Below are 21,408 nucleotides of genomic sequence, written 5' to 3'. Positions count from 1 at the left end.
GCTCTTCCATATCTCCATGTGGGGGGGTCCCAGTGTCCCCAGCGATGTCCCCAAGGTGCCACCTGCCCTGTCCCGTGTCCCCAAAGTCCCCATGGGCCAGTCCAAGTCTCCTCAGGGGGGGATCCAGGATCCTTGGACTGTTCCATATCCCCATGTGGGGGGGGCCCAGTGTCCCCAAGGTGCCACTCCCCCATTCCAGTGTCCCCAAATCCCCATGGGGGTCCCCAATGTCCCCATGGGCCAGTCCAACTCCCCTAAGCGGGGGATCCAGGATCCTTGGGCTGTTCCATGTCACTGTGGGGGGTGTCCCACTGTCCCCAGGGGTGTCCCCAATGTCCCCATGGGCCAATCCAAGTGGCTTTAGGGGGGGATCCAGAATTTTTAGGCTGTTCCACGTCCCCACAGGGGGGGTCCCAATGCCCCCAGGGGTGTCCCCAAGGTGCCACCCCCAGTTCCAGTGTCCCCAAATCCCCATGGCGGTGTCCCAGTGTCCCCAAGGTGTCCCCAGTGTCCCCATGGGCCAGTCCAAGTGGCTTTAGAGGGGGATCCAGAATTTTTAGGCTGTTCCACGTCCCCACAGGGGGGGTCCCAGTGTCCCCAGAGGTGTCCCCAAGGTGCCACCCCCCCATTCCAGTGTCCCCAAATCCCCAGGGGGTGTCCCCAATGTCCCCATGGACCAAACCAACTCCCCTCACGGGGGGATCCGCTATCCTCAGACCATTCCACATCCCCACAGGGGGTGCCCACCCCCCTCCACCGATGTCCCCAGGGTGCCACCGCCCCTGTCCCGTGTCCCCCGCAGGTTCCAGGTGGCCGTGCCGGCGGTGGCCTCGCGGGGGGTGTCCCTGCACAGCGGCCGCCCCCCCCCGTGGGCGCAGCGGCAGCGGCAGCGCCTGGAGCAGCACCTGAGGGAGGAGCTGAGGGCCAGGGGGGCTCACCTGGCCCAGGGGCTGCACACGCAGTTCCCCGACCCCCGGCTGGTGCAGTACGACTGCGGTACGGGGACATTGGGGACACTGGGGACATTTGGGGACATTGGGGATGTTGGGGACATTGGGGACACTGGGGACATTTGGGGACATTGGGGGTGTTGGAGACATTGGGGACATTGGGGATGTTGGGGACATTGGGGACATTGGGGCTCACCTGGCCCAGGGGCTGCACACGCAGTTCCCCGACCCCCGCCTGGTGCAGTACGACTGCGGTACGGGGACATTTGGGGACATTGGGGAAATTGGGGACAGTGGGGACATTGGGGGGATTGGGGACATTGGGGGGATTGGGGACATTGGGGACATTGGGGACATTGGGGGCATTGGGGACATTGGGGACAGTGGGGATATTATCAAGGATTGGGGATGTTGAGGCGATTTGGGACATTGGGGATGTTGGGGACATTGGGGATGTTGGGGGGGTTGGGGACATTGAGGATGTTGGGGACATTGGGGACATTGGGGATGTTGGGGATGTTGGGGACATTGGGGACATTGGGGCTCACCTGGCCCAGGGGCTGCACACGCAGTTCCCCGACCCCCGCCTGGTGCAGTACGACTGCGGTACGGGGACATCGGGGACATTTGGGGACAGTGGGGACATTGGGGACAATGTGGACATTGGGGACCTTGGGGACATTGGGGACGTTGGGGGGATTGGGGATATTGGGGACATTGGGGGTGTTGGGGACATTGGGGACATTGGAGATGTTGGGGACACTGGGGATGTTGGGGACCTTGGGGACATTGGGGACATTGAGGACATTGGGGACATTGGGGACATCGGGGGGGTTGGGGACGTTGGGAACATTGGGGGGGTTGGGGACATTGGGGATATTGGAGGATTGGAGACATTGGGGACAGTGGGGACATTGGAGGGTGTGAGGGATGTTGGGGGACTGGGGACATTGGGGGTGTTGGGGACATTGGGGACTTAAGGGAACCTGGGGGGACTGGGGACATTGGGGATGTTGGGGACATTGGGGACATTGGGAGGTTTGGGGACATTGGGGACATTGAGGACATTATCAGGGATTTGGGACATTGGGGGGATATGAGGCAGTGGGGACATTGGGGATGTTGGGGACATTGGGGACATTGAGGTCATTGGGGACATTGGGGACATCGGGGCTCACCTGGCCCAGGGGCTGCACACGCAGTTCCCCGACCCCCGCCTGGTGCAGTATGACTGCGGTACGGGGACATTTGGGGACATTGGGGAAATTGGGGACAGTGGGGACATTGGGGGGATTGGGGACATTGGGGGGATTGGGGACATTGGGGACATTGGGGACATTGGGGGGATTGGGGACATTGGGGGGATTGGGGACATTGGGGACATTGGGGACATTGGGGGGATTGGGGACATTGGGGACATTGGGGACATTGGGGACATTGGGGGGATTGGGGACATTGGGGACATTGGGGGGATTGGGGACATTGGGGACATTGGGGACATTGGGGACATTGGGGACATTGGGGACATTGGGGTCATTGGGGACATTGGGGGGATTGGGGACATTGGGGACATTGGGGACATTGGGGACATTGGGGACATTGGGGGGTTTGGGGACATTCAGGGGATTGGGGACATTATCAAGGATTGGGGACATTGGGGACATCCAGAGAGATTGGGGACATCTGTGCTGTTGGGGGGTTTAGGGACATTGGGGGGGTTTGGGGACATTGGGCACACCTGGGCCAGAGGCTGCTGGCAGGACCCCACACCCAGTTCTCCAACCCTCACCTGTCTCTCACCTCTCTCACCTGTCTCTCACCTGTCTCACCTGTCTCTCACCTGTCTCACCTGTCTCACCTGTCTCTCACCTGTCTCACCTCTCTCACCTGTCTCTCACCTGTCTCTCACCTGTCTCACCTGTCTCTCACCTGTCTCTCACCTGTCTCTCACCTCTCTCACCTGTCTCACCTGTCTCTCACCTGTCTCTCACCTGTCTCACCTGTCTCTCACCTGTCTCTCACCTGTCTCACCTGTCTCTCACCTGTCTCTCACGTGTCTCACCTGTCTCTCACCTGTCTCACCTCTCTCACCTGTCTCTCACCTGTCTCTCACCTGTCTCACCTGTCTCACCTGTCTCTCACCTGTCTCACCTGTCTCTCACCTGTCTCTCACCTGTCTCACCTGTCTCACCTGTCTCTCACCTGTCTCTCACCTGTCTCTCACCTGTCTCTCACCTGTCTCACCTGTCTCTCACCTGTCTCTCACCTGTCTCTCACCTCTCTCACCTGTCTCTCACCTGTCCCACCTTTCTTTCCTTTCCCATTTGTTCCCCACCTATCCCAGGTGTGTCTCACCTGTCCCAGGTGTGTCTCACCTGTCTCTCACCTGTCCCCAGGTAAGCTGCAGGCCCTGGACGTGCTGCTGCGCCGCCTGCGGGCGGGCGGGCACCGCGTGCTGATCTTCACGCAGATGACGCGGATGCTCGACGTGCTGGAGCGCTTCCTCACCTTCCACGGGCACATCTACCTGCGCCTGGACGGCTCCACCCGCGTCGAGCAGAGACAGGTGAGAGACAGGGGAGAGACAGGTGAGCCTGACACACCTGGGCACACCTGGGATACACCTGGGTGAGGTTAGAGACACCTGAGATACACCTGGGATACACCTGGATAGGGTCAGACGCACCTGAGATACAGCTGGGTGAGGTTAGAGACACCTGAAACACACCTGGGATGGGTGTGACACACCTGGGATACACCTGGGTGATGTTAGAGACACCTGTGACACACCTGGGATGTGTCAGACACACCTGGGACACACCTGGGATGGGTCAGACACACCTGGGACACACCTGGGATGGGTCAGACACACCTGGGACACACCTGGGACAGGTCAGGCACATTTGGGAGACACCTGGGATACACCTGAGATGGATCAGACACACCTGGGTGAGGTTAGAGACACCTGAGACACACCCCGGATGGGCTAGATACCCCTGGGACACACCTGGGATGGCGTCAGACACACCTGGGACACACCTGAGATACACCTGGGATGGGTCAGACACACCTGGGATAGGTCAGACACACCTGGGACACACCTGGGCACACCTGGGGCTCAGGGCCTGCTCGACGTGCTGGAGCGCTTCCTCACCTTCCACGGGCACATCTACCTGCGCCTGGACGGCTCCACCCGCGTCGAGCAGAGACAGGTGAGCCCCACACACCTGGGACACACCTGAGATACACCTGGGTAGGGTGAGACACACCTGGGATAGGTCAGACACACCTGGGATACGCCTGGGTGAGGTTAGAGACACCTGAGATACACCTGAGACACACCTGGGATGGGTTAGACACACCTGGGACACACCTGGGTGAGGTTAGAGACACCTGAGACACACCTGTGACACACCTGGGATGGGTCAGACACACCTGGGACACACCTGGATAGGGTCAGACACACCTGGGGATGGGTCAGACACACCTGGGACACACCTGGGATGGATCTGACACACCTGGGATACACCTGGGATGGGTCAGACACACCTGGGAGACACCTGGGATACACCTGGGATGGATCAGACACACCTGGGTGAGGTTAGAGACACCTGAGACACACCTGGGATGGGCTAGAAACCCCTGGGACACACCTGGAATGGGGTCAGACACACCTGGGACACACCTGAGATACACCTGGGATGGGTCAGACACACCTGGACACACCTGGGCACACCTGGGGCTCAGGGCCTGCTCGACGTGCTGGAGCGCTTCCTCACCTTCCACGGGCACATCTACCTGCGCCTGGACGGCTCCACCCGCGTCGAGCAGAGACAGGTGAGCCCCCAACGCACCTGGGAGGGGTCAGACACACCTGGGATACACCTGAGATACACCTGGGGATGGGTTAGAGACACCTGAGATGTGTCAGACACACCTGGGAGGCATCAGACACACCTGGGACACACTTGGGATACACCTGGGTGAGGTCAGACACACCTGGGACACACCTGGGCACACCTGGGATACACCTGGGTGAGGTCAGACACACCTGGGATACACCTGGGCACACCTGGGATACACCTGGGATACACCTGGGTGAGGTTAGAGACACCTGGGACACACCTGGGATGGTTCAGACACACCTGGGACACACCTGGGCGCACCTGGGATACACCTGGGATACACCTGGGTGAGGTTAGAGACACCTGGGACACACCTGGGATGTGTCAGATACACCTGGGATGGGTCAGACACACCTGGGTAGGGTCAGACACACCTGGGACACACCTGAGTGAGGTTACAGACACCTGGGACACACCTGTGTTGTGTCAGACACACCTGGGACACACCTGGGATGGGGTCAGACACACCTGGGACACACCTGGGATGGATGTGACACACCTGGGATACACCTGGGACAGGTCAGACACACCTGGGAGACACCTGAGATACACCTGAGATGGATCAGACACACCTGGGTGAGGTTAGAGACACCTGAGACACACCCCGGATGGGCTAGATACCCCTGGGACACACCTGGGATGGCGTCAGACACACCTGGGACACACCTGAGATACACCTGGGATGGGTCAGACACACCTGGGACACACCTGGGCACACCTGGGGCTCAGGGCCTGCTCGACGTGCTGGAGCGCTTCCTCACCTTCCACGGGCACATCTACCTGCGCCTGGACGGCTCCACCCGCGTCGAGCAGAGACAGGTGAGCCCCACACACCTGGGACACACCTGGGATACACCTGGGTGAGGTTAGGGACAGCGGGGTGGGGTTAGAGACACCTGAGATACACCTGGGATACACCTGGGATTGGTCAGACACACCTGGGATGGGTCAGACACACCTGGGACACACCTGGGGATGGTTAGAGACACCTCCAGAGTGCCCTGAGCTCACTCCCAGGTATCTCAGGTGTGCCCCAGCTGCCTCAAGCTCACTCCCAGGTGTCCCCAGGTGTGTCCCAGATGTCCCCAGGTGTCCCTCAGGTGTCTCTCAGGTGTCCCGAGGTGCCACTCAGGTGTTCTGAGGTCCCTTCCAGGTGTTCTGAGGTCATTCCCTGTGCCCGGGTGTGCCCCAGGTATCTCAGGTGTGCCCCAGGTATCTCAGGTGAGCTCCTGAGTGCCTTGAGGTCACTCCCAGGTGTGCCCCAAGTATCTCAGGTGAGCTCCTGAGTGTCCTTAGCTCACTCTGAGGTGTCCCCAGGTGTGCCCCAGGTATCTCAGGTGAGCTCCTGAGTTCCTTGAGGTCACTCCCAGGTGTGCCCAGGTGTGCCCCAGGTATCTCAGGTGTGTCCCAGGTATCTCAGGTGTGCCCTGAGTGCCCCAAGCTCACTCCCAGGTGTGCCCAGGTGTGCCCAGGTGTCCCAATCCCTACCTTTCCCCACCATCCCTTGCCTCGAGGCCTCTCCCGCTCCCCTCACCTGCCCGGCCAGGTGTGCCCCGCCCTCACCTGCGCGCCCCTCCCCCGCCCAGGCCCTGATGGAGCGCTTCAACGCCGACAGGCGAATCTTCTGCTCCGTCCTGTCCCCAGGTGTGCCCAGGTGTGCCCCAGGTGTGCCCAGGTTTCCCTCAGGTGTCCCCAGGTGTCCCCCAGGTGTCCTGAGGTCCCTCCAAGGTGTTCTGGGGTCACTCCCAGGTGTCTCCAGGTGTGCCCTAGGTATCCCAGGTGTTTCCAGGTGTGCCCCAGGTGTCCCTCAGGTGTGCCCCAGGTATCTCAGGTGTGCCCCAAGTGTCCCAGGCTCACTCCCAGGTGTGCCCAGGTGTGCCCAGGTGTGCCCAGATATCTCAGGTGTGCCCCAGGTGTTTCAGGTGAGGTCCTGTGTGCCCTGAGCTCAGTCCCAGGTGTGTCCCAGGTGTCTCCAGGTGTGCCGCAGGTATCTCAGGTGTGGCCCAAGTGCCTCAAGCTCATTCCGAGGTGTGCCCAGGTGTGCCCAGGTGTGCCCAGGTGCCCAATTCCTGCTTCCCTCCGCTTTTTTTTGCCCTGAGGCCTCACCCAGTCCCCCCAAACCCTCTCCCGCTCCCCTCACCTGCCCGCCCAGGTGTGCCCCGCCCTCACCTGCACGCCCCTCCCCCACCCAGGCCCTGATGGAGCGCTTCAACGCCGACAGGCGAATCTTCTGCTCTGTCCTGTCCCCAGGTGTGCCCAGGTGTGCTCAGGTGTCCCTCAGGTGTCCTGAGGTCCCTCCCAGGTGTTCTGGGGTCACTCCCAGGTGTGCCCAGGTGTGCCCCAGGTATCTCAGGTGTGTCCCAGGTATCTCAGGTGTGCGCCAGGTATCTCAGGTGAGCTCCTGAGTGCCCTGAGCTCATTCCCAGGTGTGCCTAGGTGGGCCCAGGTATCTCAGGTGTGCCCCAGGTATCTCAGGTGAGCTCCTGAGTGCCTTGAGCTCAGTCCCAGGTGTGCCCAGGTGTGCCCTAGGTATCTCAGGTGTGCCCCAAGTATCTCAGGTGAGCTCCTGAGTGCCCTGATCTCAGTCCCAGGTGTCTCAGCTGTGCCCAGGTGTGCCCCAGGTATCTCAGGTGTGCCCCAGCTGCATCAAGCTCACTCCCAGGTGTGCCCAGGTGTGCCCAGGTGTCCCAATCCCTACCTTTTCCCACCATCCCTTGCCCTGAGGCCTTCCCCAGTCCCCTCACCTGCCCGCCCAGGTGTGCCCCGCCCTCACCTGCGCCCCCCTCACCTGCCCAGGCCCTGATGGAGCGCTTCAACGCCGACAAGCGAATCTTCTGCTTCATCCTCTCGACGCGCTCGGGCGGCGTCGGCGTCAACCTGGCGGGCGCCGACACCGTCGTCTTCTACGACTCCGACTGGAACCCCACCATGGACGCCCAGGCCCAGGACAGGTGTCACCGCATCGGCCAGACCCGCGACGTCCACATCTACAGGTGAGCGCACCTGGGCGGCTGGGGGGGCTCCTGGGGGGGTTCTGTGCAGGTATTGGGGAGTTATGGACTCACCTGTGCTGCCTGGAGCTCACCTGTGCAGGTATTGGGGTGTTATGGACTTACCTGTAGCACCTGGAGCTCATCTGTGTTATCTGGAGCTCACCTGTGCAGGTATGTGGGGGTTATGGGCTCACCTGTGCAGGTGTTTGGGAGTTATGGACTCACCTGTGCTACCTGGAGCTCACCTGTGCAGGTATTGGGGTGTTATGGGATCATCTGTGCTCCCTGGAGCTCACCTGTGCAGGTATTCGGGAGTTATGGACTCACCTGTGCTACCTGGAGCTCACCTGTGCAGGTATGTGGGAGTTATGGACTCACCTGTGCAGGTATTTGGGAGTCAGGAGCTCACCTGTGCTACCTGGAGGTCACCTGTGCAGGTATTTGGGTGTTATGGACTTACCTGTCTTACCTGGAGCTCACCTGTGCAGGTATGTGAGAGTCAGGAGCTCACCTGTGCAGGTATTTGGGGGTTATGGACTCATCTGTGCAGGTATTTGGGTGTTAAGAGTTCACCTGTGCAGGTATTGGGGTTTATGGACTCACCTGTGCAGGTATTTGGGAGTCAGGAGGTCACCTGTGCAGGTATTTCGGGGTTATGGACTCACCTGTGCAGGTATTTGGAAGTCAGGAGCTCACCTGTGCAGGTATTTGGGGGCTAAGAGCTCACCTGTGCAGGTATTTGACAGTCAGGAGCTCACCTGTGCAGGTATTTGGGGGTCAGGAGCTCACCTGTGCAGGTATTTGGGTACCTGAGGGGTTCTTTGGGTACCTGGGCAGGCCCAGGACAGGTGCCACCGCATCGGCCAGACCCGCGACGTCCACATCTACAGGTGAGCGCACCTGGGCGGCTGGGGGGGCACCTGGGCGGGTTGGGGGGGCACCTGGGCGGGTTCTGTGCAGGTTTGGAGATTTTTTGTGCAGGGATTTGGGAGTTATGGATTCACCTGTGCTACCTGGAGCTCACCTGTGCAGGTAATTGGGAGTCAGGAGCTCACCTGGAGCTCACCTGTGCAGGTATGTGGGGGTTATGGACTCACCTGTGCAGGTATTTGGAAGTTAAGAGCTCACCTGTGCAGGTATTGGGGTTTATGGACTCACCTGTGCAGGTATTTGGGAGTCAGGAGCTCACCTGTGTTACCTGGAGCTCACCTGTGCAGGTATTTGGGAGTCAGGAGCTCTCCTGGAGCTCACCTGTGCAGGTATTTTGGGATTATGGGCTCACCTGTGCTACCTAGAGCTCACCTGTGCAGGTATTTGGGGGTCAGGAGCTCACCTGTGCAGGTATGTGGGAGTTATGGACTCACCTGTGCAGGTATTGGGGAGTCAGGAGCTCACCTGTGCAGGTATTTGGGGGTCAGGAGCTCACCTGTGCAGGTATGTGGGAGTTATGGACTCACCTGTGCAGGTATTGGGGAGTCAGGAGCTCACCTGTGCAGGTATTGGGGTTTATGGACTTACCTGTGCAGGTATTTGGGAGTCAGGATCTCACCTGTGCAGGTATTTGGGGGTCAGGAGCTCACCTGTGTAGGTGTTTGGGTACCTGAGGGGTTCTCTGGGTACCTGGGCAGGCCCAGGACAGGTGTCACCACATCGGCCAGAGCCGCGACGTCCACATCTACAGGTGAGCGCACCTGGGCGGCTGGGGGGGCACCTGGGGGGGTTCTGGGCCAGTTATGAGCTCACCTGTGCAGGTATTTGGGGGTCAGGAGCTCACCTGTGCTACCTGGAGCTCATCTGTGCAGGAATTTTGGGGTTATGGACTCACCTGTGCAGGTAATTGGGAGTCAGGAGCTCACCTGTGCTACCTGGCGGTCACCTGTGCAGGTATTTGGGTGTTATGGACTTACCTGTCTTACCTGGAGCTCACCTGTGCAGGTATGTGGGAGTTATGGACTCACCTGTGCAGGTATTTGGGAGTTATGGACTCACCTGTGCAGGTATTGGGGAGTCAGGAACTCACCTGTGCAGGTATTTGGGGACTTATGGACTTACCTGTGCTACCTGGAGCTCACCTGTGCAGGTATTTGGGGGTTATGGACTCACCTGTGCAGGTATTTGGGAGTTATGGACTCACCTGTGCAGGTATTTGGGGGTTATGGCCTTACCTGTAGCACCTGGAGCTCACCTGTGTTACCTGGAGCTCACCTGTGCAGGTATTGGGGAGTTATGGGGTCACCTGTGTTACCTGGAGCTCACCTGTGCAGGTATTTGGGATTCAGGAGCTCACCTGTGCAGGTATTGGGGAGTTGAGTTCACCGGTGCCACCTGGAGCTCACCTGTGCAGGTATTTGGGAGTCAGTAGCTCACCTGTGCTACCTGGAGCTCACCTGTGCAGGTATTTGGGGAGTTATGGACTCACCTGTGCTACGTGGAGCTCACCTGTGCAGGTATGTGGGAGTTATGGACTCACCTGTGTAGGTATTGAGGAGTCAGGAGCTCACCTGTGCTACCTGGAGGTCACCTGTGCAGGTATTTGGGTGTTATGGACTTACCTGTCTTACCTGGAGCTCACCTGTGCAGGTATGTGGGAGTTATGGACTCACCTGTGCAGGTATTGGGGAGTTATGGACTCACCTGTGCTGCCTGGAGCTCACCTGTTCAGGTATTGGGGAGTCAGGAGCTCACCTGTGCAGGTATTTGGGAGTCAGGAGCTCACCTGTGCAGGTATTTGGGGACTTATGGACTTACCTGTGCTACCTGGAGCTCACCTGTGCAGGTATTTGGGGGTTATGGACTCACCTGTGCAGGTATTTGGGAGTCAGGAGCTCACCTGTGCTACCTGGAGCTCACCTGTGCAGGTATTTGGCAGTCAGGAGCTCACCTGTGCAGGTATTTGGGGGTCAGGAGCTCACCTGTGCAGGTATTTGGGATTCAGGGCTCACCTGTGCAGGTATTTGGGAGTCAGGAGCTCACCTGTGCAGGTAATTGGGGGTCAGGAGCTCACCTGTGCAGGTATTTGGGTACCTGAGGGGTTCTCTGGGTACCTGGGCAGGCCCAGGACAGGTGTCACCGCATCGGCCAGACCCGCGACGTCCACATCTACAGGTGAGCGCACCTGGGCGGCTGGGGGGGCACCTGGGGGGGTTCTGTGCAGGTATTGGGGAGTTATGGACTCACCTGTGGAGGCATTGGGGAGTCAGGAGCTCACCTGTGCAGGTATTTGGGAGTTATGGGCTCACCTGTGCAGGTATTTGGGAGTTATGGACTCACCTGTAGCACCTGGAGCTCACCTGTGCTACCTGGAGCTCACCTGTGCAGGTATTTGGGAGTCAGGAGCTCACCTGTGTTACCTGGAGCTCACCTGTGCAGGTATTTGGGGGTCAGGAGCTCACCTGTGCAGGTATTGGGGAGTTATGGACTTACCTGTAGCACCTGGAGCTCACCTGTGTTACCTGGAGCTCACCTGTGCAGGTATGTGGGGGTTACGGGCTCACCTGTGCAGGTATTGGGGGTTATGGACTCACCTGTGCTACCTGGAGCTCACCTGTGCAGGTATTTGGGGGTCAGGAGCTCACCTGTGCAGGTATTTGGGTACCTGAGGGGTTCTTTGGGTACCTGGGCAGGCCCAGGACAGGTGTCACCGCATCGGCCAGACCTGCGACGTCCACATCTACAGGTGAGCGCACCTGGGCGGCTGGGGGGGCACCTGGGGGGGTTCTGTGTCAGTTACAGACTCACCTGTGCAGGTATTTGGGAGTTATGGGATCACCTGTGCTACCTGGAGCTCACCTGTGCAGGCATTTGGGAGTCAGGAGCTCACCTGTGCAGGTATTTGGGGGTCAGGAGCTCACCTGTGCTACCTGGAGCTCACCTGTGCAGGTATTTGAGGGTAATGGACTCACCTGTGCAGGTATTGGCGAGTTATGAATTCACCTGTAGCACTTTGAGCTCACCTGTGCAGGTATTTGGGTGTTATGGACTCACCTGTGTTACTTGGAGCTCACCTGTGCAGGTATTTGGGAGTCAGGAGCTCACCTGTGCAGGTATTTGGGAGTCAGGAGCTCACCTGTGCTACCTGGAGCTCACCTGTGCAGGTATTTGGGGGTTATGGGGTCACCTGTGCTACCTGAGCCTCACCTGTGCAGGTATTTGGGGGTCAGGAGCTCACCTGTGCAGGTATTTGGGAGTCAGGATATCACTTGTGCAGGTATTTGGGAGTCAGGAGCTCACCTGTGTTACCTGGAGCTCACCTGTGCAGGTATTTGGGAGTCAGGAGCTCACCTGTGCAGGTATTTGGGTGTTAGGGATTCACCTGGGCAGGTATGTGGGGGTCAGGAGCTCACCTGTGCTACCTGGAGCTCACCTGTGCAGGGATGTGGGAGTCAGGAGCTCACCTGTGCAGGTATTTGGGAGTGAAGAGCTCACCTGTGCAGGTATTTGGGAGTTATGGCCTTACCTGTAGCACCTGGAGCTCACCTGTGTTACCTGGAGCTCACCTGTGCAGGTATTTGGGGGTCAGGAGCTCACCTGTGCTACCTGGAGCTCACCTGTGCAGGGATGTGGGGGTATGGTCTTACCTGTGCAGCTATTTGGAAGTCAGGAGCTCACCTGTCTCTCACCTGTCTCTCACCTGTCTCACCTGTCTCACCTGTCTCTCACCTGTCTCTCACCTGTCCCCCCGTGTCTCACCTGTCTCTCACCTGTCTCACCTTTCTCTCACCTGTCTCACCTGTCTCTCACCTGTCTCACCTGTCTCACCTGTCTCACCTGTCTCACCTGTCTCACCTGTCTCTCACCTGTCTCTCACCTGTCTCTCACCTGTCTCTCACCTGTCTCACCTGTCTCTCACCTGTCTCTCACCTGTCTCTCACCTGTCTCACCTGTCTCTCACCTGTCTCACCTGTCTCCCCTGTCTCTCACCTGTCTCTCACCTGTCTCTCACCTGTCTCACCTGTCTCTCACCTGTCTCACCTGTCTCTCACCTGTCTCTCACCTGTCTCACCTGTCTCTCACCTGTCTCACCTGTCTCACCTGTCTCTCACCTGTCTCTCACCTGTCTCACCTGTCTCTCACCTGTCTCACCTGTCTCTCACCTGTCTCTCACCTGTCTCTCCCCTCTCTCACCTGTCTCTCACCTGTCTCTCATCTGTCTCACCTGTCTCTCACCTGTCTCTCACCTGTCTCTCACCTGTCCCACCTGTCTCTCACCTGTCTCTCACCTGTCTCTCACCTGTCTCACCTGTCTCTCACCTGTCTCACCTGTCTCACCTGTCTCTCACCTGTCTCTCACCGTCTCTCACCTCTCTCACCTGTCTCTCACCTGTCTCACCATTCTCTCACCTGTCCCACCTGTCTCTCACCTGTCTCTCACCTGTCTCTCACCTGTCTCACCTGTCTCTCACCTGTCTCACCTGTCTCACCTGTCTCTCACCTGTCTCACCTGTCTCTCACCTGTCTCTCACCTGTCTCTCACCTGTCTCACTTGTCTCTCACCTGTCTCTCACCTGTCTCTCACCTGTCTCACCTGTCTCTCACCTGTCTCTCACCTGTCTCACCTGTCTCACCTGTCTCTCACCTCTCATCTGTCTCACCTGTCTCACCTGTCTCTCACCTGTCTCTCACCTGTCTCTCCCCTCTCTCACCTGTCTCTCACCTGTCTCTCATCTGTCTCACCTGTCTCTCACCTGTCTCTCACCTGTCTCTCACCTGTCCCACCTGTCTCTCACCTGTCTCTCACCTGTCTCACCTGTCTCTCACCTGTCTCTCACCTGTCTCTCACCTGTCTCACCTGTCTCTCACCTGTCTCACCTGTCTCACCTGTCTCTCACCTGTCTCTCACCGTCTCTCACCTCTCTCACCTGTCTCTCACCTGTCTCTCACCTGTCTCACCTGTCTCACCTGTCTCACCTGTCTCTCACCTGTCTCTCACCTGTCTCTCACCTGTCTCTCACCTGTCTCACCTGTCTCTCACCTGTCTCACCTGTCTCTCACCTGTCTCTCACCTGTCTCTCACCTGTCTCTCACCTGTCTCACCTGTCTCTCACCTGTCTCACCTGTCTCTCACCTGTCTCACCTGTCTCACCTGTCTCACCTGTCTCACCTGTCTCTCACCTGTCTCATCTGTCTCTCACCTGTCTCACCTGTATCTCACCTGCCCAGGTTGATCAGCGAGCGCACGGTGGAGGAGAACATTCTCAAGAAGGCCAATCAGAAGCGGCTCCTGGGTGACATGGCCATCGAGGGCGGCAACTTCACCACCGCCTACTTCAAACAGGTGAGCCCCGACAGGTGAGCCACACCTGGTGAGCTCTGATAGGTGAGCTTTGATAGGTGAGCCCCGATAGGTGAGCCCCAGCAGGTGAGGCTTGACAGGTGAGCCCCACCAGGTGAGCCCCGAGCAGGTGAGCTCCAATAGGTGAGCCCCACCAGGTGAGCCCCGACAGGTGAGCCCCGATAGGTGAGCCCCGCTAGGTGAGCCCTGATAGGTAAGCCCCACCAGGTGAGCCCCGACAGGTGAGCCCCGACAGGTGAGCCCCACCAGGTGAGTCCCGCCAGGTGAGCCCCACCAGGTGAGTCCCGCCAGGTGAGCCCCGGGCAGGTGAGCCCCGACAGGTGAGCCCTGACAGGTGAGCCCCAACAGGTGAGCTCTGATAGGTGAGCTCCGCCAGGTGAGCCCCGGCAGGTGTGCCCCACCTGGTGAACCTGACAGGTGAGCCCCGACAGGTGAGCCCTGACAGGTGAGCCCTGCCAGGTGAGCCCCAACAGGTGAGCCCTGACAGGTGAGCCCCGCCAGGTGAGCCCCAACAGGTGAGCCCCACCTGGTGAGCCCCGACAGGTGAGCCCCAACAGGTGAGCCGCACCTGGTGAGCCCCGCCAGGTGAGCTCTGCCAGGTGAGCCCCACCAGGTGAGCCCCGGCAGGTGAGCTCCGATAGGTGAGCCCCGCCAGGTGAGCCCTGGCAGGTGAGCCCCGACAGGTGAGAGCCCCGACAGGTGAGAGCCCCGACAGGTGAGCTCTGATAGGTGAGCCCCACCAGGTGAGCCCTGATAGGTGAGCCCCATCAGGTGAGCCCTGATAGGTGAGCCCAGCCAGGTGAGCCCTGGCAGGTGAGCTCCGATAGGTGAGCCCTCCCAGGTGAGCCCTGGCAGGTGAGGCCCGCCACGTGAGAGCCCTGACAGGTGAGCTCTGACAGGTGAGCCCCGCCAGGTGAGCCCCGCCAGGTGAGCCTCACCTGGTGAGCCCCGACAGGTGAGCCCCGACAGGTGAGCTCCGCCAGGTGAGAGCCCCGACAGGTGAGCTCTGATAGGTGAGCCCTACCAGGTGATCCCTGCCAGGTGAGCCCCACCCGGTGGGCGCCGCCAGGTGAGCTCTGATAGGTGAGCCCCGGCAGGTGAGCTCCGATAGGTGAGCCCCGACAGGTGAGCCCCGACAGGTGAGCCCTGCCAGGTGAGCCCAGCCAGGTGAGCCCCGGGCAGGGAGCCCCAGCAGGTGAGCTCTGATAGGTGAGCCCTGCCAGGTGAGCCCCGATAGGTGAGCCCCACCTGGTGAGCCCTGACAGGTGAGCCCCACCTGGTGAGCCCTGACAGGTGAGCCCCACCTGGTGAGCCCTGACAGGTGAGCCCCGACAGGTGAGCCCTGCTAGGTGAGCCCTGACAGGTGAGCTCTAATAGGTGAGCCCCACCAGGTGAGCCCCGATAGGTGAGCCCCACCTGGTGAGCCCTGACAGGTGAGCTCTGATAGGTGAGCCCCGACAGGTGAGGGCAGGGCCGGCACCTGGCTGGGGGGGTGGGGGGAGGGGCGCAGGTAGGGTTGGGGCGGGGCACAGGTGAGGTCCCGGTGGGGCTCAGGTGTTTCCAAGTGAGGTTCAGGTGTGTCCAGGTGTGGTTTGGGTGTGTCCAGGTGAGGTCCAGGTGAGGCTCAGGTGTGCCCAGGTGTGCTCAGGTGTGCCCAGGTGAGGCTCAGGTGTGTCCAGGTGGGGCTCAGGTGGGTCCAGGTGAGGCTCAGGTGTGCCCAGGTGGAGCTCAGGTGTTCCCAGGTGGGGCTCAGATGAGTCACAGGTGGGGTTGGGAGGGGGGGACAGGTGGGATCCAGGTGTGCCAGGTGGGGCTCAGGTGTGTCCAGGTGAGGTCCAGGTGGGGCTTAGCTATGTCCAGGTGGGCCCAGGTGGGTCCAGGTGAGGCTCAGTTGTGTCCAGGTGTGTTCAGGTGTGCCCAGGTGAGGCTCAGGTGAGTCCAGGTGAGCCTCAGGTGTGCCCAGGTGAGGTTTAGGTGTACCCAGGTGGGGCTCAGGTGTTCCCAGGTGAGGCTCAGATGAGTCACAGGTGGGGTTGGGGGCGGGCACAGGTGTGGTCCAGGTGTGCCCAGGTGAGGCTCAGGTGTGTCTAGTTGTGTTCAGGTGTGCCCAGGTGAGGCTCAGGTGTGCCAGGTGGGGCTCTGGTGTGCTCAGGTGAGGTTTAGGTGTACCCAGGTGGGGCTCAGGTGTTCCCAGGTGAGGCTCAGATGAGTCACAGGTGGGGTTGGGGGGGGGGACAGGTGGGATCCAGGTGTGTCCAGGTGAGGCTCAGGTGTGTCCAGGTGAGGTCCAGGTGGGGCTCAGCAGTGTCCAGGTGTGTTCAGGTGTGCCCAGGTGAGGCTCAGCAGTGTCCAGGTGTGTTCAGGCGTGCCCAGGTGAGGCTCAGGTGTGCCAGGTGAGGCTCGGGTGTGTCCAGGTGTGGTTTGGGTGTGCCCAGGTGTGTCCAGGTGAGGTCCAGGTGGGGCTCAGCAGTGCCCAGGTGTGTTCAGGCGTGCCCAGGTGAGGCTCAGGTGTGCCCAGGTGCGGTCTGGGTGTATCCAGGTGTGTTCAGGCGCATCCAGGTGTGGTTTGGGTGTATCCAGGTATGTTCAGATGTGCCCAGGTGTGCTCAGGTGATCCCCCAGGTGACCCCAGGTGTGTTCAGGTGACCCTAGGTGTGTCCAGGTGACCCAGGCGATCCCCCAGGTGACTCGAGGTGTGTTCAGGTGGGGCTCAGGTGTGCCCAGGTGACCCAGGTGATCCCCTAGGTGACACAGGTGTGCCCAGGTTTGCCCAGGTGTGCCCAGGTGATCCCCTAGGTGATCCCAGGTGTGTTCAGGTGTGCTCAGATGTGCCAGGTGATCCCCCAGGTGACCCCAGGTGTGTTCAGGTGATCCCCCTGTGACCCCAGGTGTGCCCAGGTGAGGCTCAGGTGATCCCCCTGGTGACCCAGGTGTGTCCAGGTGTGTCCAGGTGATCCCACAGGTGACCCAGGTGTGCCCAGGTGTGCCCCGGTGATCCCCCAGGTGACCCAGGTGTGTTCAGGTGTGCCCAGGTGAGGCTCAGGTGACCCAGGTGATCCCCCATGTGACCCCAGGTGACCCCAGGTGTGCCCAGGTGTATCTAGGTGTGCCCAGGTGATCCCGCAGGTGACCCAGGTGTGTTCAGCTGTGTTCAGGTGTGCCCAGGTGTGCCAGGTGATCCCCCAGGTAACCCAGGTGCGTTCAGGTGGAGCTCAGGTGTGCCCGGGTGATCCCCCAGGTAACCCAGGTGTGCTCAGGTGTGCCCAGATGTGCCCAGGTGATCCCCAGGTAACCCAGGTGTGCCCAGGTGTGCCCAGGTGATCCCCCAGATGACCCAGGTGTGTTCAGGTGGGGCTCAGGCGACCCCAAGTGATCCCCCAGGTAACCCAGGTGTGCCCAGGTGTACCCAGGTGATCCCCCAGGTGTGCCCAGGTGTGCTCAGGTGATCCCCCAGGTAACCCAGGTGTGTTTTCCCCGCAGCAAACCATCCGCGAGCTGTTCGACATGGCGCCCGAGGAGCCGGCGAGGGACCGGGACCCCGAGGGGGACAGAGGGGACAGAGAGAGGGACAGGGACAGAGAGAGGGACAGAGGGGACAGGGACAGAGGGGACAGGGACAGGGACAGGGACAGGGACGGACCTGAGGACGACGAGGACCCCGCGGCCAGCAGGAGGACGCACATCCTGGAACAGGTGAGGGACACCTGGGACAGGTGAGACAGGGGAAGGACAGGGGAGGGACACCTGGGACAGGTGAGGGACAGGGGAGAGACAGGTGGGACAGGGGAGGGACAGGTGGGACAGGGGAGGGACACCTGGGACGGGGGAGGGACACCTGGGACGGGGGAGGGACACCTGGGACAGGTGAGGCAGGGGAGGGACACCTGGGGCGGGGGAGGGACATTTGGGACAGGTGAGGGACAGGGGAGGGACACCTGGGGTGAGTGAGGGACATTTGGGACAGGTGAGGGACACCTGGAGTGGCCCTGATGGCCCCAATGGCCTCGATGGCCCTTCTGGCTCCAGTGTCCCCAACATCCCTGATGTCCCCAATGTCCCCAACACCCCCAAATTCCCCCGATGTCCCCAATCCCTGATGATGTCCCCAATGTCCTCGATGTCCCCAACATCCCCAACGTCCCCAATGTCCCCAGTGCCCCCAAAGCCCTGAGTGTCCCCAATGTCCCTCAATGTCCCCAACATCCCCAATGTCCCCAACATCCCCAACACCCCCAATGTCCCCAATGTCCCCAATGTCCCCAATGTCCCCAATGTCCCCAACACCCCCAATGTCCCCAATGTCCCCAATGTCCCCAATGTCCCCAACATCCCCAACATCCCCAATGTCCCCAATGTCTCCAATCCTTGATGATGTCCCCAATATCCCCAGTGTCCCCAATGTCCCCAGTATCCCCAACACCCCAACATCCCCAATGTCCCCAACATCCCCAACATCCCCAATGTCCCCAATGTCCCGAGTGTCCCCAAAGCCCTGAGTGTCCCCAAATGTTCCCAACGTCCCCAACGTCCCCAATGTCCCCAACGTCCCCAATGTCCCCAATGTCCCCCGATGTCCCCCAATGTCCCCAGGCTCTGTGTGGGGCCGAGGACCCCGAGGACATCCGCGCGGCCTCGCAGGCCCAGGCCGAGCACGTGTCCCCAATGTCCCCAATGTCCCCAATGTCCCCAATGTCCCCAATGTCCCCAAATGTCCCCAATGTCCCCAATGTCCCCAAATGTCCCCAATGTCCCCAATGTCCCCAATGTCCCCCAATGTCCCCAATGTCCCCAATGTCCCCAACCCCCCCAATGTCCTCAATGTCCCCAATGTCCTCAACGTCCCCAATGCCCCCAATGTCCCCAATGTCTCCAGTGTCCCCAACATCCCCAATGTCCCCAACATCCCCAATGTCCCCAATGTCCCCAATCCCTGATGATGTCCCCAATGTCCCCAAATGTCCCCAGGCTCTGTGTGGGGCCGAGGACCCCGAGGACATCCGGGTGGCCTCGCAGGCCCAGGCCGAGCACGTGTCCACAATGTCCCCAATGACCCCAATGTCCCCATTGTCCCCAGTGTCCCCAAAGCCCTGAGTGTCCTCAGTGTTCCCAATCCCTGATAATGTCCCCAATGTCCCCAACGTCCCCAATGTCCCCAATGTCCCCAATCCGTGATGATGTCCCCAATGTCCCCAACACCCTAATGTCTCAAATGTCCCCAATGTCCCGAACACCCCAATGTCCCCAATGTCCCCAACATCCTCAATGTCCCCAATGTCCCCAATGTCTCCAACACCCCAACATCCTCAGTGTACCCAAAGCCCTGAGTGTCTGCAGTGTCCCCAATGTCCCCAATGTCCCCAATGTCCTCAACGTCCCCAATGTCCCCAATGTCCCTGATGATGTCCCCAAATGTCCCCAGGCTCTGTGCAGGGCCGAGGACCCCGAGGACATCCGGGCGGCCTCGCAGGCCCAGGCCGAGCACGTGTCCCCAATGTCCCCAATGTCCCCAATGTCCCCAATGTCCCCAAACCCTGATGATGTCCCCACTGTCCCCACTGTCCCCAGGCTCTGTGTGGGGCCGAGGACCCCGAGGACATCCGCGCGGCCTCGCAGGCCCAGGCCGAGCACGTGGCGGCGCTGGCCGAGTTCAGCGAGTCGCTGAGCCCCGAGGACGGCGCCGGCGCCGACGGCCCCGAGGAGGAGCTGAGCAAGGCCGAGCAGGAGATCGCGGCGCTGGTGGAACAGGTGAGACTCACCTGGGCAGGTGAGGGCAGGTAAACCACACCTGGGCAGGTGAGGGCAGGTAAACCACACCTGGGCAGGTGAGGGACACCTGGGCAGGTAAACAGCACACCTGGGGAGCTGAGCAAGGCCGAGCAGGAGATCGCCGCCCTGGTGGAACAGGTGAGACACACCTGGGCAGGTGAGGGCAGGTAAACCACACCTGGGCAGGTAAACAGCACACCTGGGCAGGTGAGGGCAGGTAAACCACAGCTGGGTAGGTGAGGGACACCTGGGCAGGTGAGGCACAGCTGGGGGAGCTGAGCAAGGCCGAGCAGGAGATCGCAGCACTGGTGGAACAGGTGAGACTCACCTGGGCAGGTGAACAGCACACCTGGGTAGGTAAACAGCACACCTGGGGAGCTGAGCAAGGCGGAGCAGGAGATCGCGGCGCTGGTGGAACAGGTGAGAGTCACCTGGGCAGGTGAGGGACACCTGGGGAGGTGAGGGACAGCTGGGCAGGTGTGGGACACCTGGACAGGTGAGACACAGCGTGAGGAGCTGAGCAAGGCCGAGCAGGAGATCGCGGCGCTGGTGGAACAGGTGAGACTCACCTGGGCAGGTGAGGGCAGGTAAACCACACCTGGACAGGTGAGACACAGCTGGGGGAGCTGAGCAAGGCAGAGCAGGAGATCGCGGCGCTGGTGGAACAGGTGAGACACACCTGGGCAGGTGAGGGACAGCTAGGCAGGTGAGGCACACCTGGGGAGGTGAGGGACACCTGGGCAGGTGAGGCACACCTGGGCAGGTAAACAGCACACCTGGGGAGCTGAGCAAGGCCGAGCAGGAGATCACCGCCCTGGTGGAACAGGTGAGGCACACCTGGGCAGGTGAGGGCAGGTAAACCACACCTGGGCAGGTGAGACACAGCTGGGGGAGCTGAGCAAGGCCGAGCAGGAGATCGCGGCGCTGGTGGAACAGGTGAGACACACTTGGGCAGGTGAACAGCACACCTGGGCAGGTAAAGCACAGCTGGGCAGGTGAGGGCAGGTGAACAGCACAGCTGGGGAGCTGAGCAAGGCCAAGCAGTAGATCGCCGCCCTGGTGGAACAGGTGAGACTCACCTGGGCAGGTGAGGGACAGCTGGGCAGGTGAGGGACACCTGGGGGAGGTGAGGGACACCTGGGGAGCTGAGCAAGGCCGAGCAGGAGATCGCGGCGCTGGTGGAACAGGTGAGACACACCTGGGCAGGTGAGGGCAGGTAAACCACACCTGGGCAGGTGAGGGATTAGACAGTGACACACCTGGGCAGGTGAGGGATTAGAGAGTGACGCACCTGGGGACGTGAGGCACACCTGGGGGAGCTGAGCAAGGCCGAGCAGGAGATCGCCGCCCTGGTGGAACAGGTGAGGCACACCTGGGCAGGTGAGGGACACACCTGGGCAGGTGAGGGAAAACTGGGGGAGCTGAGCAAGGCCGAGCAGGAGATCGCGGCGCTGGTGGAACAGGTGAGCAGCACACCTGGGCAGGTGAGGGCAGGTAAACCA

General features: G+C 60.5%; 1 protein-coding gene across 1 annotated transcript in view; it reads left to right on the top strand.

Annotated features, from left to right (window-relative positions):
- Nucleotides 1-21,408, top strand: part of SRCAP (Snf2 related CREBBP activator protein) — a 121,696-nt gene that overhangs the window by 88,111 nt on the left and 12,177 nt on the right. The window contains 6 exon segments of the mRNA XM_084224271.1: nt 803-996; nt 3,347-3,516; nt 7,652-7,848; nt 14,008-14,122; nt 17,621-17,833; nt 19,706-19,885. Coding sequence (XP_084080397.1) covers nt 803-996; nt 3,347-3,516; nt 7,652-7,848; nt 14,008-14,122; nt 17,621-17,833; nt 19,706-19,885 — 1,069 coding nt within the window.

The sequence above is a fragment of the Fringilla coelebs genome, assembly GCF_963513975.1.
Source record: "Fringilla coelebs genome assembly, chromosome: 35".
NCBI lineage: Eukaryota > Metazoa > Chordata > Aves > Passeriformes > Fringillidae > Fringilla > Fringilla coelebs.
Note: the sequence above shows the minus strand (reverse complement) of the source record. Positions and strands in the feature narration are given on the sequence as shown.